The sequence below is a fragment of the Pleurodeles waltl genome, chromosome 1_2 (genome assembly GCF_031143425.1).
Source record: "Pleurodeles waltl isolate 20211129_DDA chromosome 1_2, aPleWal1.hap1.20221129, whole genome shotgun sequence".
In the NCBI taxonomy this organism is placed as follows: Eukaryota; Metazoa; Chordata; class Amphibia; order Caudata; family Salamandridae; genus Pleurodeles; species Pleurodeles waltl.
Window position 1 is genome coordinate 711,257,096 of NC_090437.1, and position 17,425 is coordinate 711,274,520.

Sequence of the window (17,425 nt, forward strand, 5' to 3'; positions counted from 1 at the left end):
GGGCAAAGACTGCCATGGTGAAGACCACTGAACAGGACAAAGACCGCCATGTCAGAGCACCGCTGAACAGTCCATAGACCGCCATGGCAAAGCACCGCTGAACAAGGCCAAGACTCCCATGGTGAAGACCGCTGAACAGGGCAAACACCGTGTGGGTATGAATAGGCCGCCACATCAGGCATCCTTATCCCATGTGCAGCTGGGACAGTGACAGGACAGGAACTTTCACGGGGAGACTCATCCAGTCTGGGCACCAGTCCCACCCAGTACCAGTTGAGAACTGCATCTACTTACGATAATGTGGCTTTGCACTCCCCAGGATGGCACAGTGGGCAAACCACCCACTGTAAAGACTTGTGAGACTGTGGCTTTGCACTCCCCAGGATACATCAATGGGCAAGGAGCCCCCTCGTGCATCTGGCTTTGCAGTCATCCAGCTGAGGTGCCCCCCATTCCCTTCCCCCTGAGGTGCCTGTAGTGTTTCAATCTGATGCCCCGGCAGTGTTCTCTCCGATTTTGGTCAGGTATCTATTGTGGGCCTCGCCCATGCATTTTTGGACTGTTGGTGCACGGACGTTGTTGTGTACATATCTGCACTACTTCTTGTATTGTATATATAATTATGACAGATTTCGAGATATAAATCAGTATATTTTTGTATGTCATGTATATTGCACATTACAATGTTTGACCGAAATTCGCTTTGTTTTTGCATTCTTCCGGGGGAATTGTGGGTTGTTAATGTGATATTTTTGACTGCATTGGTGTGTATATTGTGATATGCGAGGGTGGTGGTGTTTGGTGGGTGTCCCCCTAACTTTTGCCTCCTCCCTCCCCCGTGTCGTAGATGCAGTACTCACCGGTATGTTCTGCGCCTACGTCGCTGTTGTTCGTAGAGGAGCAGAAAGACAAGGGCAGGTAGGATTTGGAGTTCCGGCTCCAGGGAGTCATCGTTCCTCGTGGAGTGTGTTCAGGTGAGCGTTTTCCCATAGCAAAAGCTGTTTCCGCCGTGTTTTTATCCACGGAGAATCCGCCCCGGAAAAGGTGGCGGATTGGTGTGTTGTGATACTATGGGCGGTACATTGTCTTCCGCCTGTCTGTTGGCGGTGACCGCTGCGCTGCTTGTCTGTACCGCCGTGGCGGGCGAAGTGTTAAAGTGGCTGTCTTTGTTGGCGGTTACCGCCAGGGTCATAATTCCCTTTTTTTGTCCACTGGCCTGTTTGCGGTATTTCCGCAGCTTTAACACCATCCACTAGGGTTGTAATGACCACCAATGTCTTTTCTTTGCTGAATCTAAATGTATGTGATATTGTTTGCGCAAATGTTCTTGTTATTAATTTGCACTGTAACTTTAGAATGTGCAGTGGCTCAAGCTTTGATTAGATTACGTTCCTTTAGAAGCTTTGGACAGCCAGTATTCTTGTATGTTTATCATTTGATATTGAGATTAGTGACATTAGCATTGTTAATAAAGGGAAATAAATATTCTAACTTTTACCTAAAGGTGTGGTCATTCATGACTGAAAGGTCATGGTGTGTAATAATTATTGACTCTAATTGAGTACTAAATCTATTGATTATCATTGATTAATAATGTTATTGATTGGTTAATTGATTATCGATCCGCATGTACTGGAGCTATGGTAGGAACATCTTAATTGCAAGTCAAAAGGTTCATCGACCTATTTGTGTCCCCTTGTAAGTTTACTTATTATGGCCTGACATGCCAACAAAAACACCCAAACTATGGAAATGCCTCACTGACGCAAAGAAAGACAACGCAGTGACTTGCATTGAGTTGCCTTACTCCATATCTAGAAGGCCTTGAAAAGCCATGCAAAGTGGCTTTCTGTAGCCTTGTAGAAATGGGTATGCAGCCTGCACTGCCGGTGGCATACTGGCAGTGCTGGCCACTTGTAGATATGGGCTTCAATTTTTTTAAGAAGACGTCTACAAAATATTGCAGTATGCAAATCAATGTTTCGTTTATTTGCAGTATTGCCATTGTGTCAACGGTCTTTCACACTACTATGAAAGAGTGTTGTGTGAGATGAAACTGGCGTATTTACTTGAAGACACATAAAGGTACTCTCGGAGGATGTATTGTATAATTTCAAATCCTCGTTCCTGCCTTCTGGCTTGACCAAGTGCTATTTCCGGTTGGCCAAGTAAGTGGCTACTCCGTTTATAGTGTATGGGGTTGAAAAGTGTATTGCTTGAAGTGCGGCCTATCAAGTGTGCTTTAGACTTGGTGCGTCAGCGTGTAGGAGCATTCTACTCATAAAGAGGCGGATGAAGAAGTGTGTGGCATAGCTGCGTATAGAAGTCTGATAGAATTGAATCTTGAGAGCTACGTACGTCCTGATTTTGAGAAAAGCCGGGTCTGTTTTGCTTTGCAAACTGTTGAAGTGGGTTGGTAGTGGGGAATGACTTATCAAAATCTAAACCAATGTTTCTTTTAAAAAAGCAAGAGAAATATGGAGCTGACAAATTGCTTACTTTGCTACTAATTCAATTGTTTTTATAATATATAATTACAATTGCAATTGAAATGTATTTGTACTTCATCCAAAAGGTACTATCAATAAGTGAATAGGGTAATATTTAGTAATTCTCTGGCTAAGCTACCAGTCCAAAAACTGTGCCCAAACACAAATGTTGCAATAGCAACTTTCCAAAACAAAGAACAATATGTGCTTATACTTTAGAAAAACTGTCAGAATTTATTATATCAGCAAAAGAAGCAAACCTGTAGACTGAAACTATTTCACGATCCAAGATTGCGTTTGTTTCTAAAATGCCAGTCGTTGAGTTGATTATAAATTCCTTATTTTCATTACCGTCTATGATTGAATATTCAATTTCACCATTCAGTCCACTATCATCATCAATCGCAAACACCTGTAACACAATGACAGTATTAGTTAAACCAATAATGCGTTGTGTGGTCTTAATTGAACAGAATAATATTCAATGTTTTGAACAGTGCATTAAGGTACATTTTATTAACAGTTCTCACACATTGTGTGTTGTAAAATGTATTATCAGAAAAAGCATCTTGGCCTAAGCCCCCTAAGGATGACTCACTCTTTAGAACAAACCAATCAATCGTTAAAAAAATAATCAAGAAAGAAACATAAAAATGGGTAGCATTTTAACAAATGTAAAACATTTAGAGAAATTATTTCTTTATGCCTTATCTATGAAGTGGTACCTGACTCTTAAATTGTAAGAATTGATGATGCTTTAACTGAATTTATACAACCCATTTATGGTGGGAACCTTGGGGCAGAACTTGGAGCTGTACATAGCTAACACAGGTCCACTGAAAATTGTTGGTCAGTGGATAGAGTTATCACTGCCATTAATTATTTTAAATCACTGAATGCCTTTGGAGATTATGACTTAATGTAGAATATTTTAAGCATTTTCCATTTTGGTGGGCTGCTGTCTTAGTTTTTCATTGGTCCCTACTTCCAAAAGGTTCTTTATCAGTAATCCTTCTGCTTATCTTCTCACCATTTTCTGTCCTTTAACAGAACTATTTCGCAAGATTTGTTTAATAAAGTTAGCTAAAATGTTGTGAAAAAGAACTGCTTGCCAAATGATATCAATATCATGTGGTCACAGCGCCAGCTACAAAACTACATATAATTCACACACATCTGTCAGGACAGGCTGGAACATTATAGGTAATAAATATACTTAAATATAAACTCACCTCACAAAACACAGTTTTGAGATTACCATTAAAGAAAGCTGTGTTTTGCACCTGCAGTCGTTCACTCCTGATCATTCTTTCCCAACTCCATCTACATGGAGTGTAAGCGAGGCCCTAAAAATATTTTGCTTTGGTGCCAGTACTCCATCAATCCTACCCCAAATTGAAGCAACATAGCTGTACCCCTCACACGTGTACAGCAGGTGTGTATAGTTGAGGGCAGATGTGCAATCATGCATATATCCATACTGACATCTGTCCATTCAATCCATCTGTCTAAAGGTCCATCCATCCATGCCTGCATGCATGTATCCATCCATCATAGATACCACAATTACACAAATGAATAAAGCCATTTACATTTAAGACTTTTACCTGTCGTACAGATGCCTGCCTCCAAATAAGCTGTTATATTATTAACTTCTCTTTTGGCCATATGTAATTTTGTATTGAAATTACGATGAAATAACACTAGCTACCTATAATCAGACTTAGCAATAAGAAAGCCTATGAAGCAGGTGGGTTTGGGGGATAATTATATAATATTCACAAAGACACACTTAATGGAGGTAACTTTAAAAGAGAAAAGATATTGAAACCCCCATAAATCCCCATCGCCCAACTAATGGGAACACACAATAATTATCTTCTTGAAAAATGAGAAATATCTCTATAAGCTGTACTATGTATTTATGTGCCAGTAACACTATTGGACTTGGATGGCAAAATGTTCTTTTAAAATTCCTGACAATGGAATGCAGTAATGATACACAGGATTGTGCTCTTTAATGCACAAGTATGTATACTGTGATGATTAAGGGTTAGACACACTTCCAATCTCTTAATAGAAATTAACATGGCAGAAAATTGGTAAATAACACTTAAACTGGTTGCAAAAGATTTTGAGAAAGCACTCAACCAATTCAATTGTGAATTATTTGATCCAACTAACGGCAGAATTGATCAACAATATCTAATGGCTCAGTAATCACACAAAGGCTAAAATCTCAATGACGATTGAAGTGAGAAATAATTGTACGATATACTGAGGCACTTGGCTAGGTTGTCTCTTTCCCATCTGCTTTGTGCCATGAGTTTGGACTCACTGTAGGAAAATGCCTCTTTTTGCATGATCACTCCCATTCATTGGACTGATGCCGTGTTTTTCTCTCTCTGCATTGGGACTCTGCTGATCAGGCCACAGTGCATGTGTTTCAACCCCTAAAACATGTTGAAATAGAGTATACTCCTAATTACCAGTTTTAACCTACCTATAAGCCCCTAGTATATGAAACAAAGTGGACCCAAGGCCAGTAAGTTAAATATCACTAGTGGACTGAACCACCCATTTTGCCACCACTACAGAAACAGTGTAGGCCTACCAATGTAGATTTTCTATGTAGCTTTAAAACTGCAAATTGGATCTGTCGAACTAACGCCCTTTGACAGGCCTAAAACCTCCTTTTAAATAATAAGTCTCCTCTATGTTGTCTCCAATGCCCATAAGGCAGGGTGCATTGTGTTTACAAGCAAGAGGCGCAAATGTTTAATGTTAAACTTGTCCTTAGAGTGACAAGGTCACAAAAGCTAGCTTTACTGCAGCAGAATCCTTGAGAAAGCATTGGAATACAATAGTATATTTAACAATGTTATCTCTGCCTTGGAAACATCTACAAAGATCATTCTTGGACTTTTTAAAATATTTATTACAAGCCCAGTTCGCTGGTGAACTCAGATTTGCAATACATATTTTGGAACAGGTACTTTTACAAAGTTACCTTTTCCCTAAAGCAACTAGAAGCTCATTGCATGTGTTTCCAACTGTCACCAAGAAGCTGAATAGCCCACTTGATGAGGTGCACCTAGAGACAAAGGCCTTGGGTGTGGGGAACTGTTCGATTCATTTGAAAGGATGACCATCTGGGATGTGTCTAGGAACTTAATTATCTTCAAAAAGGCCTACACTGTCACAAGCATATCTATCTAATATCTGGGCTTTCCTCCTCCTTTGTCCCTCTGATTAGCCAGCACCAATCACAGTGGGAGAGTAACTGCACCCAGAATGAGTTTTGAGTGACCACAGGAGAGGAGTTGCTCATTCTCTGGCCACACCTGTGGGTTCGGCGCAGAAGATATGTATATGGGAAGAAATGTTCTGCCATCTTGGGTTTAGGTATAGAGAGGCACGGTGGGATTGTTTGCAGTAGGACACATAGGAATTGTTGTAAAAGCAGGTATGGTTACCCATGGGATTTCTTTCCCTGTTGGTTAGGGAGGGGCCAGGAGTCACGCCTCCCATAGGATAGGTTAAGAGATAAATGTGTCACCTCCTAGGATTGTGCCCACGAGAAAGAAGTGGACACCAAGAGTCAGTTGGCTGACGTTTGGGTAATCTACAAGTACACAACAACCTGCTAGAAATCCTTTTCCTTAAAAAGCCAAGCTGATGAGTTCCAACTGGACCTGTCTTGAACCCAGCTGGTGGAGTCTGCTGGAGATAGTCTTGGCCCACAAGTGCTGTTCCTGCGGTCCTGTGACTCTTGACTGTGTCAACGTGTACTCCCTCTACCATCCTGAAAAACATGGAACTTAGAAGCCAGGGGACCGGGATAAATCTGCCAAGTCAGTCCAACAAAAGTGTGTTAATGATGGGACATAGATTCATTTTTCTCATGCTCCGAGCTTTTCTGCATCAGCAAATCTGTTTCAGTGTGATGTCACCGAGAGGCTATCGAACATTCAGGAGCACTGTTCTGCTCCAGCATAAAGCTATGCCCTACTGGAGGAATCCAAGATCCAAAACAGTGGCTAATCCCAAACGTAGAACTCTTCACTGGGCGAAGACTCCAAAAGTATCCAATCAGCAAGGGATCTTCCTTGGCTCAAATTTTTAATTTCTCCCTCTCAGAGGTTTCCCATCAAAAGTCAACACCTTCATCAAGACTTTATCGGATTGCTATCTCATCCCATGGAGCCCTTCTCGGCCAAGTGTCCTGCCTTGCCTCGCTGAGATTTTTTGACTTCCATTACAGAGAGTGTTTCAGAAGGTAATACTCTGACTGGGATGAACCTGGTTTCTGTATCTAACCCACCCTCCATCACAGTCAGCCTTAAATTGTGCATAGCTCACAGTCAACCACAAGAGATGACCGCAGATTGCATTTAACATTTTTGGGCGCTGTTTAAAAATCTTACTTAAAACATTCATATCTCTGGTCCCCTAATTGCATTTTTGTTGTTTTGGGGTCATTTTGTTATTTAAATAATTCTCTTTTTTATAAATTAGAGTGTGGCTTTTATTGTGTTGTGTTTTTTTTATTTTTCAATTATTTTTGTACTTCTAATTGCTTTACCATTTTCTTAAGTTAAGTCTGTCTGCTCTGTGCTATAGCTATCAGTGGCTTAGTTTAGGTTTAAGTTAAGGAAACCTTTCCTGGACCTACCATCAACAGTGACATAATCAGTTGTGGTAGACTATCATCTACTCCAACTAATAATCCACTTTTTTCATAGTCATTTACAGCTGTATTCCAAGAAACCATATAAGTCATTGCTTTGATATCAGAAGAGTTGGAATAGGAAATCTTATTAAAAGCAGATAACCTTTTGACCATTGACCACTACATTACATGACACTATAGAGGAGGAATTTAAGATGGAAAGAAATTTTGGAGATGTGTTTGGTTATAAAGGGAATGACAGCAAAACCAGAATCCAACAGTGATAGAACATGGATGTTAAACAGAATTGGGCAACTGAGGGCTCCACGATAGGCCCTCTGTTTCTTTCTTAAGACCTGTACTTTTTTCTTTTGGATTCCTGTTTCACAGGCATAGTCTGTGGTGGCCATAATGAACACAGCGGTAACAACCGCCGTGTTCATGCTGGCGGTCAAACCACTCACCGCCAGCGACCCTGGAACCCCGCTGGCCACATTATGAACATTTCTGTGGGCCAGCGGGTGGAAACATTGTTTGTGCCCGCCGGCTCACAGAAAGGCCCGGCCGGGACTTTGATGGCGGCTCCACATGGAGCCGCCGTCAATGCCTCTGTGCGGCAGGTGCAGTTGCACCTGTCACACAGATCAATGCCCGATTTTGCGTGACAGGGCTCTGCACCGGGGACCCTGCACTGCCCATGCAAAGTGCATGGGCAGTGCAGGGGCACCCCGTCTGCCAGCCTTTTCCTGGCAGGAAATGAAACATTATCCGCAGGGTAGCACCACTAACCTGGCGGATAGTGTTTCAACTCACCGCCAGGCTGCCTGACGGCGGGAGGCTGGCAGTGGGTGAGGGCTGCCAACGGCAGCCCTCACCATGTTCAGAATATGGCGGTTTGGCCCGCATTGCCGGCTGGCGGCTTCAGCCGCCAATGCCGGCATGGTGGGCCAAACCGCCATGTTCGTAATGAGGGCCTGTATCTGTCAATGTGCTCTGCACAAGATAGGTCCTTCCTGCCTACAAGATCGGATTTTTCCTTATAACCCTATTAGAACCTTGTGGTCTAGCAATTTACATCTGCTTTATTGTCTTTGGATTTCCTAAGCCCATGCAGGAAACAGGGTATTCTCTTGCTTAGCTACTAGACACCAGAATAACCTACCCACCAACCCACATGCTGGATCTGGTCATCTAGCATTCAGTCCGACAACTTAAAACTCATCTGTCACCCAATACATCCATAAAGACAATTGAGCACTCTCTTCTTTTAGTGAGATCCTCGTAATTCCCTTAGCACATGGGCATCCTCAGGGGTAACGGTGCACCTAAAAAAATATACATATATAGTAACAAAAGGCAATATTTGCTTTGATAGCAATAGCATATATGCTGTTTGCATGAAAGGGTTGGACTGTGACAAAAAGTAGGCCCGGGCACCGAAATAAAATAGTCTCCCGTTAGCAAAGCAGATAGGCAAAAAAAGGCTCACATTTGCGAATCTGGACAGTTTTAAACTTGTAGAGACAATCTATATAGGTGTTTTGAAAGCTATTGGAAACTGCATGCATTTGTGTTTGCTAAGGTAATATTTGTTTTAATATCAGAGACACCAACAGTAAAAACCTGGCCACCGGCCATGAAACAGGTAAACGAGCTGTTACTAAACTAACTCACATACTCATCTGTGAGATAAGCTTATCGGGCACCGCTTGATTGCCCTATAGACCAGTCCGACTCTGTGCATAAAACTGATTTGATGTGAAATCATAAAAAAAATAAAATAAGTGTAGGTAGGAAGGAAGATTTGAAGCCTTAAGGAGAGAGTTTACTATAGGAATTTTAGCAAATTAATTTAAAGGTTTGCATTACTTAGTTCTAAGAATTAAAATAATGGCGAGAATAATAACACTTCCAAACAGCTTCACATGCCTCAACTACAGTGATAAACCTATTCCTTTCAGTCTTGTAGCTTTCGAATTTTGAACATTTTTTAAATATCTTCTCTAATTTAACATTGATTGTTAATTATTTATTTTAAAAAAGCAGAAAAGAACAAATAAATTAATGGTGCACTTTCGATATGCTTTTCTCTGTACATTGAATTTTGAATTGAATCATGATAAAACAGGCCTTACTGGATCCATTTATCTACCCAAAGCATTAAATGTGTTCATACAAAAGTGATGAAAATTCAACTGAACGCAACAAGATGTGTGTGATTATAATTTCTCCTGTATAACTGGGTGAAATTCACTTTTTCCAATTTTATGATATTGTGCAACTGGACCTCTTTTGAAAGCCTCCAATTTGTGCTCGCAATTCTTTTGGAAAACAATAATGATAGTGGTAAAGATAATGTGGAAACGTTAACTTCCTATTTGTTTCATCTAAGCATTTTGCTGAAAACAAAGAGTCCACTGCACAAAAAAGATAAATATTTCATCGTCTATATTTTCTGCAAACACCTGTGCACATTTCCACGATCTTTGGAGTTTATGGATAATTTCAGTAGCGCTTCCAAGATGCTGCAACTGTGACTTCGAGAGCACTCATATGTGTAAATATCTATACATCCAGAAAGAACGAGTTACTTACCTTCGGTAACGACTTTTCTGGTGGATACATTAGCTACCTGTGGATTCCTCACCTAATGAATACTCCCATGGCGCCAGCATTCAACGCAAATCTTCTTCCTAGCTTCTGCACGTCGACGAGGACGTCACTCTAGCCCACGCGACGCCGTCTGAGGTCATACAGGCAATAAGAGGTCCTCGCCGACGTGCCGACGTCAGTACCAACATTTTTTACGTGCATGATAATAATAACCCAATGCAATGAAAGAGCAAGGCAATACCCCATAACATTGTAAATCACACAACATTGCAATAAAATGGCTGTAGATTTAATATAACTCTTCTCTTTTTTTCTTTTTTTTTAAATCAAACAACAAATATATGCAAATCATGTATATACAAAAAGATATATACATATATATATATATGTATATATATATATATACAAGTATCCATATATACAAAATCTATTGCAACCTTGAAGACCAAGAGGAGCGCACTCAAGGATTACTTGGTAAGACCAGAAAGGCAACGGGGAGGCGGGTGGGACCGTGAGGAATCCACAGGTAGCTAATGTATCCACCAGAAAAGTCGTTACCGAAGGTAAGTAACTCGTTCTTCTGATGGATACAACTACCTGTGGATTCCTCACCTAATGAATAGAGTCCCAAAGCAGTACCACGCCCGGTGGTGGGTGCCGAAATGGTCAAACCAAGAAATCCTGCAGCACTGACCGTGCAAAATGGCCGTCCCTTCTGACCTCAGAGTCCAAACAGTAATGTTTCGCAAAAGTGTGAAGGGACGACCAAGTTGCGGCCTTGCAGATGTCGACCACAGGAACACCCCTGGCCAAGGCCGAAGTGGCCGACTTAGCTCTGGTGGAATGAGCTCTAATGTCATCAGGAGGATCCTTCTTTGCCAAAGAGTAACAGATTTTAATGCAAAGAACAACCCACCTGGAGAGTGTTCTCTTGTGGACTGCCTTTCCTCTCCTCTTGCCCACGTATCCGATGAACAGCTGATCCTCCAGCCTGAAATCCTTTGTTCTATCAATGAAGAAGCTTAACGCCCTCTTTGGGTCCAAGCAATGTAGTCTCTCTTCCTCCTTAGAAGGATGAGGCAGAGGATAGAACGTGGACAAAGTAATTGTCTGGGCCAAATGGAAAGGTGAAACAACCTTCGGGAGGAAAGCAGCCTTGGTCCTCAACACCACCTTATCCCCATAAAAAGTTGTATAAGGGGGTTTTACCGAAAAGGCTTGCAACTCACTCACTCTCCTTGCAGATGTTATAGCCACCAGGAAGACTGTTTTAATAACTAAATACGTTAAGGGGCAAGAATGCATAGGTTCAAAAGGGGACCCCATAAGGAAAGTGAGGACCAAGGACAAATCCCATTGAGGCATAACAAATGGTTTTGGAGGATATTTATTTAGAAGACCTTTCAAGAATCTGAGAACAATAGGGGATTTAAATAACGATGGTTGGTCTGGAAGACAAATGAAGGCTGACAAAGCCGACAAATAACCCTTAATGGTAGCCACTGCATAACCTTTCTGTGCTAGAGACAGAGCAAAAGACAAAACGTCCGACAGATGAGCATGTAAGGGATCAATCTGTCTCTCTCCACACCACATAACAAATTTAGACCACCTATTAGCGTAGATAGATTTAGTGGAGTGTCGCCTGGCCGCTAATATAACATCCACTACATCAGGCGGGAGAGAGAAGGAACTCAGGTTGCCCCGTTCAATCTCCAGGCATGTAGGTGTAGACTCTGGAGGTTGGGGTGTAAAACCTGCCCCTGCGACTGCGAGAGGAGGTCTGCCCTGAGAGGGAGACGGAGCGGAGGGCACAGCGAGAGTTGAAGAAGGTCGGAGTACCACACCCTCCTTGGCCAATCCGGAGCTATTAAGATGACTTGGGCCCGGTCTTGGCGAATCTTCCTCAACACTCGAGGAATCAAGGGTATGGGGGGAAACGCGTAAAGCAACTGATCGCACCAGGTTATCAGAAACGCGTCCCCCAATGCTCCCTGCACCGGATACTGGAGGCTGCAGAATAACGGACAATGCGCGTTCTCCAGAGTGGCAAACAGATCTATCCGAGGAATCCCCCACATCTGGAAGATTAAACGGACTTGATCTGGATGGAGACGCCACTCGTGGTCGGCCGAGAATTGGCGACTGAGACTGTCCGCACGTACATTCAAGACCCCGGCCAGATGATTTGCTACCAAGCAAATCTGATGGTCCTTTGCCCAGGACCATAGTCGAAGAGCTTCTCTGCAGAGAAGGTACGACCCTACTCCTCCCTGTTTGTTTATGTACCACATCGTGGTAGTATTGTCCGTCAGGACTTGTATCGACTGACCACAAAGGGAAGGGAGGAAGGCCTTGAGAGCCAGACGTACAGCCCGTAACTCTAACAGATTGATATGAAACATCTGTTCCTCTGGAGACCAAAGTCCTTTGATCTCCAGATCCCCCAGATGAGCTCCCCACCCTAGAGTGGAAGCATCCGTTACGACCGTGGCCACTGGTGGCGACTGCTCGAACGGCTTTCCTTGTGAAAGATTGTTGCTCGCAATCCACCACTTCAAGTCCACAGCAGCATCTCTGGAGATCTTGACCGCACCTTCTAGATCTCCTTTGTGTTGAGACCACTGCCTTCGGAGGCACCACTGAAGAGCCCTCATGTGCCAGCGAGCATGCGTGACCAACAGTATGCAGGAGGCAAACAGACCGAGCAGACGAAGGACCTTGAGGACTGGAACTACCGCTCCATTTCGAAACATTGGAACCAATTCATGAATATCTTGAATCCGCTGAGGCGGAGGAAAGGCTCGATTCAATGTTGTATCCAGTACTGCCCCTATGAACAGGAGGTGCTGAGAGGGCTCCAGGTGAGATTTGGGCACGTTCACCGAAAAGCCCAGGTCGAACAACAACTGGGTTGTTGACTGCAGATGATGCGACACAAGCTCCGGAGACTTGGCTTTGATCAACCAGTCGTCCAAGTAAGGGAATACTGCTATCCCCTTCCTTCTGAGCTCTGCCGCAACCACCGACATCACCTTTGTGAAAACTCAAGGTGCTGAAGTAAGACCAAACGGGAGGACCGCAAACTGATAGTGCTGCGACCCTACCACAAACCGGAGATACTTCCTGTGCGACTTGAGTATCGGGATATGAAAATAAACGTCCTGCAAGTCGACAGACACCATCCAATCTTCTTTGTTCAACGCTAAAAGCACCTGTGCTAGGGTCAGCATCTTGAACTTTTCCTGTTTGAGGAACCAATTCAAGATCCTCAGATCCAGGATCGGTCTCAACCGACCATCCTTCTTGGGAATCAGGAAGTACCTTGAGTAACAACCTCGACCCCTTTCCTGCTCTGGGACCAACTCCACCGCGCCCTTTGAAAGGAGGACTTGAACCTCCTGTTCTAGCAACAGGAGGTGTTCTTCTGAACAATAAGATGGGCGGGGCGGGATGGGGGGCAGAAACTCCCGAAAGGGAAAGGTGTAGCCTTTTCCCACAATACTGATAACCCAAGTGTCCGTTGTAATAGCCTCCCACTTGTGGAGAAAATGCCGTAACCTTCCCCCTACAGGAGAGGAGTGAGTGGGAAATGGTGGAAGCCTAAGGCTGCTTTCCCTGCTGCACCCCTCCAGAGGACGAGGAAGAGGCAGAGTGCTGTTGAGAGGCTCCTCTGGTGCGGGCCCTACCTCTCCCTCTAAATGATCTATAGGGGTGGGAAGAGGCGGGTTGCTGGAATCTCCCCCGAAAGGAAGAGGAGGAAGAGCCACGCCCAAATCCACGAAACCTCCTGAAAAACCTGGAAGAGGCAGAGGAAGAAGGAGCTTGCAGCCCTAACGATTTGGCTGTGGCCCTGCTCTCTTTAAATCGCTCCAAGGCCGAATCTGCCTTGGCTCCAAACAGTTTGTCCCCATCAAACGGGAGGTCCAATAGGGTCGACTGCACGTCCGCAGAAAACCCTGAATTATGGAGCCAGGCCTGTCTCCTTGCCACCACAGCCGTGCCCATCGCCCTAGCCACCGAGTCGGTCGTGTCCAGCCCAGACTGGATAATCTGGGTTGCGGCAGCCTGGGCGTCCGAGACAACATCCAAGAGTCCCTGGGGAAGCTCCGTAAATGAAGATGAAATATCGTCCATAAGAGCATGGATGTATCTCCCCAGAATGCAAGTTGCGTTGGTGGCCTTCAACGCCAAACTGCAAGATGAAAATATTTTCTTGGATTGTGCATCCAGCTTTTTGGAGTCCCTGTCTCCAGGTACTGTCGGGAAAGATCCAGGCGCTGACTTCGATGAACAGGAGGCTTGCACCACCAAGCTCTCCGGCGTAGGGTGTCTGGAAAGAAAGCCAGGGTCAGGTGGTGCAACTCGATATCTCCTGGCCACAGCCCTATGAACCGCCGAGGAAGATACTGGCTTCTTCCACACCTCTAACACCGGATCAAGCAAAGCCTCATTAAACAGCAAGAGAGGCTCCGCTGCAGCAGAGGTCGGATGCAGTACCTCCGTCAATAAATTCTGCTTTGCCTCTGCCACCGGCAAAGGCAGGTCCAGAAAGTTAGCTGCCTTCCTTACCACAGCATGAAAGGTAGCAGCCTCCTCCGTATACTCCCCTGGAGATGAAAGGCCCCACTCAGGGGAAGTATCCAGCCCACTGGCCGTATCCAGACCATGCAGTCCATCACCAGAGTCCTCAACCTCTCCTTCCTCCAGGACTCGTTGGTACTCCTGCTCTTCCAAACGACGGAGAGCACGCCTCCTCGAATGAAGTCTCTGCTCGATACGCGGAGTCGACATGGCCTCCGCCGAAGTCGAAGATCGGCGCCGATCTCCAGAAGTATCCGACGCCGCGTCCGGCGCCACAGGCAGCTTCGGCGCCGTTGAAGGAGCAGGACGGAGAGATCTTGGAGCCGATGGACCCACCGGAGTCACAGGACGAAATCCTGACGTCGACGGGATGGAAACCTCCGGGGCCAATCCCTCTGAAGCCACCGGAGCGGCCACCGGCGCCGACACCGGCGCCGAGCCCACATTCCCAAAAGGGAGAAAGGGCATAAAGGGTGCCGGCCGTAGAGGCGCAGGATCACCCAATGAAAAGGCCAAAGGCCCAAAGGACCAGCCGGAGCACCACCTGGAGCCATCTGTTGAAAGATGGTATACATCGCATTCAGAAATGCGGCACTATCGGCTCCAGGGGTGGGAAAAGCCGGATACTGGGGTGCCTGGATCGAAGGCGACCCCGACGCCGGCCTCGACATCTGCGACGCCGGAGACAACACAAGAGGCTGCATCACCTCAATCACAGACGCCTGTCCAGGCGAAGTCGGTGACGCCGGAGAGGGCAACGGCGTCGATGGATGCGGCGTGACCGTGGGACTGACCTCCCAAGTCCTCCGACGCCGAGCCGAAGGCGACCTCGAACGAGTCTCCTTGCTGGAATGACGCAGTGAATCTCTACGGTGCCGGGAGTCTCGATGACGCCGATGAGATCTTGGCGAAGAAGACTTTTTGTGATGTTTTTCCTTTCTCTTCGACTTCGCCATGAATAGCTTAGCCTCACGTTCTTTGAGGGTCTTCGGATTCATGTGCTGACATGAATCGCAAGTCGCGACGTCGTGGTCGGAGCTCAAACACCATAGACAGTCGGAGTGAGGATCTGTAACGGACATCTTGCCCCCACACTCTCGACAGGGCTTGAAACCCGACTTTCTCTGAGACATTATTACCGCAGAGAAGAACTACGCAGCAGAAAATACACTGTAACTACGAAAGTAACAGTAGCTCCCTCGGAGATAACCGTTTCGAATGCACGGAAGAAAGGGAACTGACGTCGGCACGTCGGCGAGGACCTCTTATTGCCTGTATGACGTCAGACGGCGTCGCGTGTGCTAGAGTGACGTCCTCGTCGACGTGCAGAAGCTAGGAAGAAGATTTCCGTAGAATGCTGGCGCCATGGGAGTATTCATTAGGTGAGGAATCCACAGGTAGTTGTATCCATCAGAATTGACCGGCTTATGTTATGATTTATTGTTTTTATTATTCAGTAAAAGATACGCTAAAAAATTAAACGGAAACGGAACAGATGTAGATTATTGAAAAGGGGAAATTAATGCATTTATTTGCACTTACGAAGTTTAAAAGTTTTTAACCAAGAGAAAAATCAACTTTTTTCACACGCCTAAATGCATTTTCATATTTACCCGACCCTTTTCTTTCGCGAAGAATCTCCATCTGCTCTTGTGACAGGAAACTACCTGCAAATATTTTGCTTGTTGTGTCCATATCATCTGACCTATGGTCTGCCACACTAAACGTTTCCCCAGTAGATGGAAGATCAATTAATTCTCAAGAACTAAACGTTGCCGCAGTAGATGGTAGATCAATAAATTCTCAAAGCCCTCTCTTTGCAACCTGCCTCCTTTTTCCATCTAAATGGAAATGCACTTCTTATAATTCAAACCATTCCGGAGGAGTCACCTGCTCCAACAGGTCTATAGCGTAGCGTGGGTTTCATAATATAACTCACTGTATATCTGTTGTATCCTAGTAACCAGTTCAGGGTTGTTTAGAATGTGTGTTTGGAATGTTATTGCTTGAAGGACGACGTTGGGAGAAGACGGAGAAGTCGGTGGAGCCGGGTGTTTCTGTGAACCCTGGCAGGGGTTGTTCCTGTTTACTTAATAAAGAAGACTTTGCTCACACATGGTTGGCATCGCCTTTGTATCTTAACATTGGCGACAAGGATGGGATACGGCCATTAAAGACGATGTCAGAAGAAAATCCTGAAACTTGTGACCGCGTCAACCCCTGCCAAATAGGGCGAATTTTGGGAGGTAACAGAAAGGAAACCGCGACGTGAGCAAAGATACGTTGGGAGGTGTCGAAAAAAAAAGAAGAAAACGTAAGAAGATCGAAGCTCAAGATAGAAAGGATATTTTTAAAGAATCTGTCGTCTTCAGTAAAGATAAGTATAAGAGAAAAGAGTGGATGGACATGAATGGTGCAGTGTTTCTGCACAATTTACGCCGCGTCAGGAATTCAGGTGTGTTTTGATGCTAAAGCGTGTACATGGAGCGGCAAGGAATTTTTTTTTGAATGCCAATAATAGAATCTTACCGTGTTACGACGGTAGGCTTGTGGAGGATGCGCGAGGAGCCGCGAGTACAGTTACGCGAGGAGCGCGAGTGCAGTTACAAGGTGACGTCAACACGCTAACAACACAACCACAGCACTAACAGCGTGATGTGGAGTTGCACGCGTGTATGTAACCACGGCAACGGGCGCATGCATGTAGCCACGGCATACAAGGGAAGCAAGTGAACTAAACAGAATTTTTTTTTAAGCAAATACAACTATAATATAACTTTGCATAACTTTACAGAAAAAAACAAAAAAAACAATGTGCATGAGTTTCAAATATTGAAGGTGACTAGTAAGCAACTCAGACAAAGGTGTTTCATGGTTTAGGTATTATTATTTTTTTTTTTTATGGATTTATTTTTTGGGTATGAACTTGCTTTGTGATTGCTGTTAGAATTATAGGGTAACAGCATGGAAATGTCATCCATTTTGGCGCCAGTGAAATTCTTACAAAGTCCGGGTCCACCATGCTTGGTGTGGGAAGACTGGTGCGAAGCTTTTGAGACATATTTGG

General features: G+C 44.6%; 1 protein-coding gene across 1 annotated transcript in view; it reads right to left on the reverse strand.

The window, feature by feature from the left end:
- LOC138255249 (protocadherin-23-like) overlaps window positions 1-17,425 on the reverse strand; it is a 486,186-nt gene that overhangs the window by 259,557 nt on the left and 209,204 nt on the right. Inside the window, exon 13 of the mRNA XM_069205831.1 lies at window positions 2,841-2,901. Within this exon, the coding sequence (XP_069061932.1) occupies window positions 2,841-2,901 (61 nt within the window). The remainder of the gene's footprint in view (window positions 1-2,840; window positions 2,902-17,425) is intronic.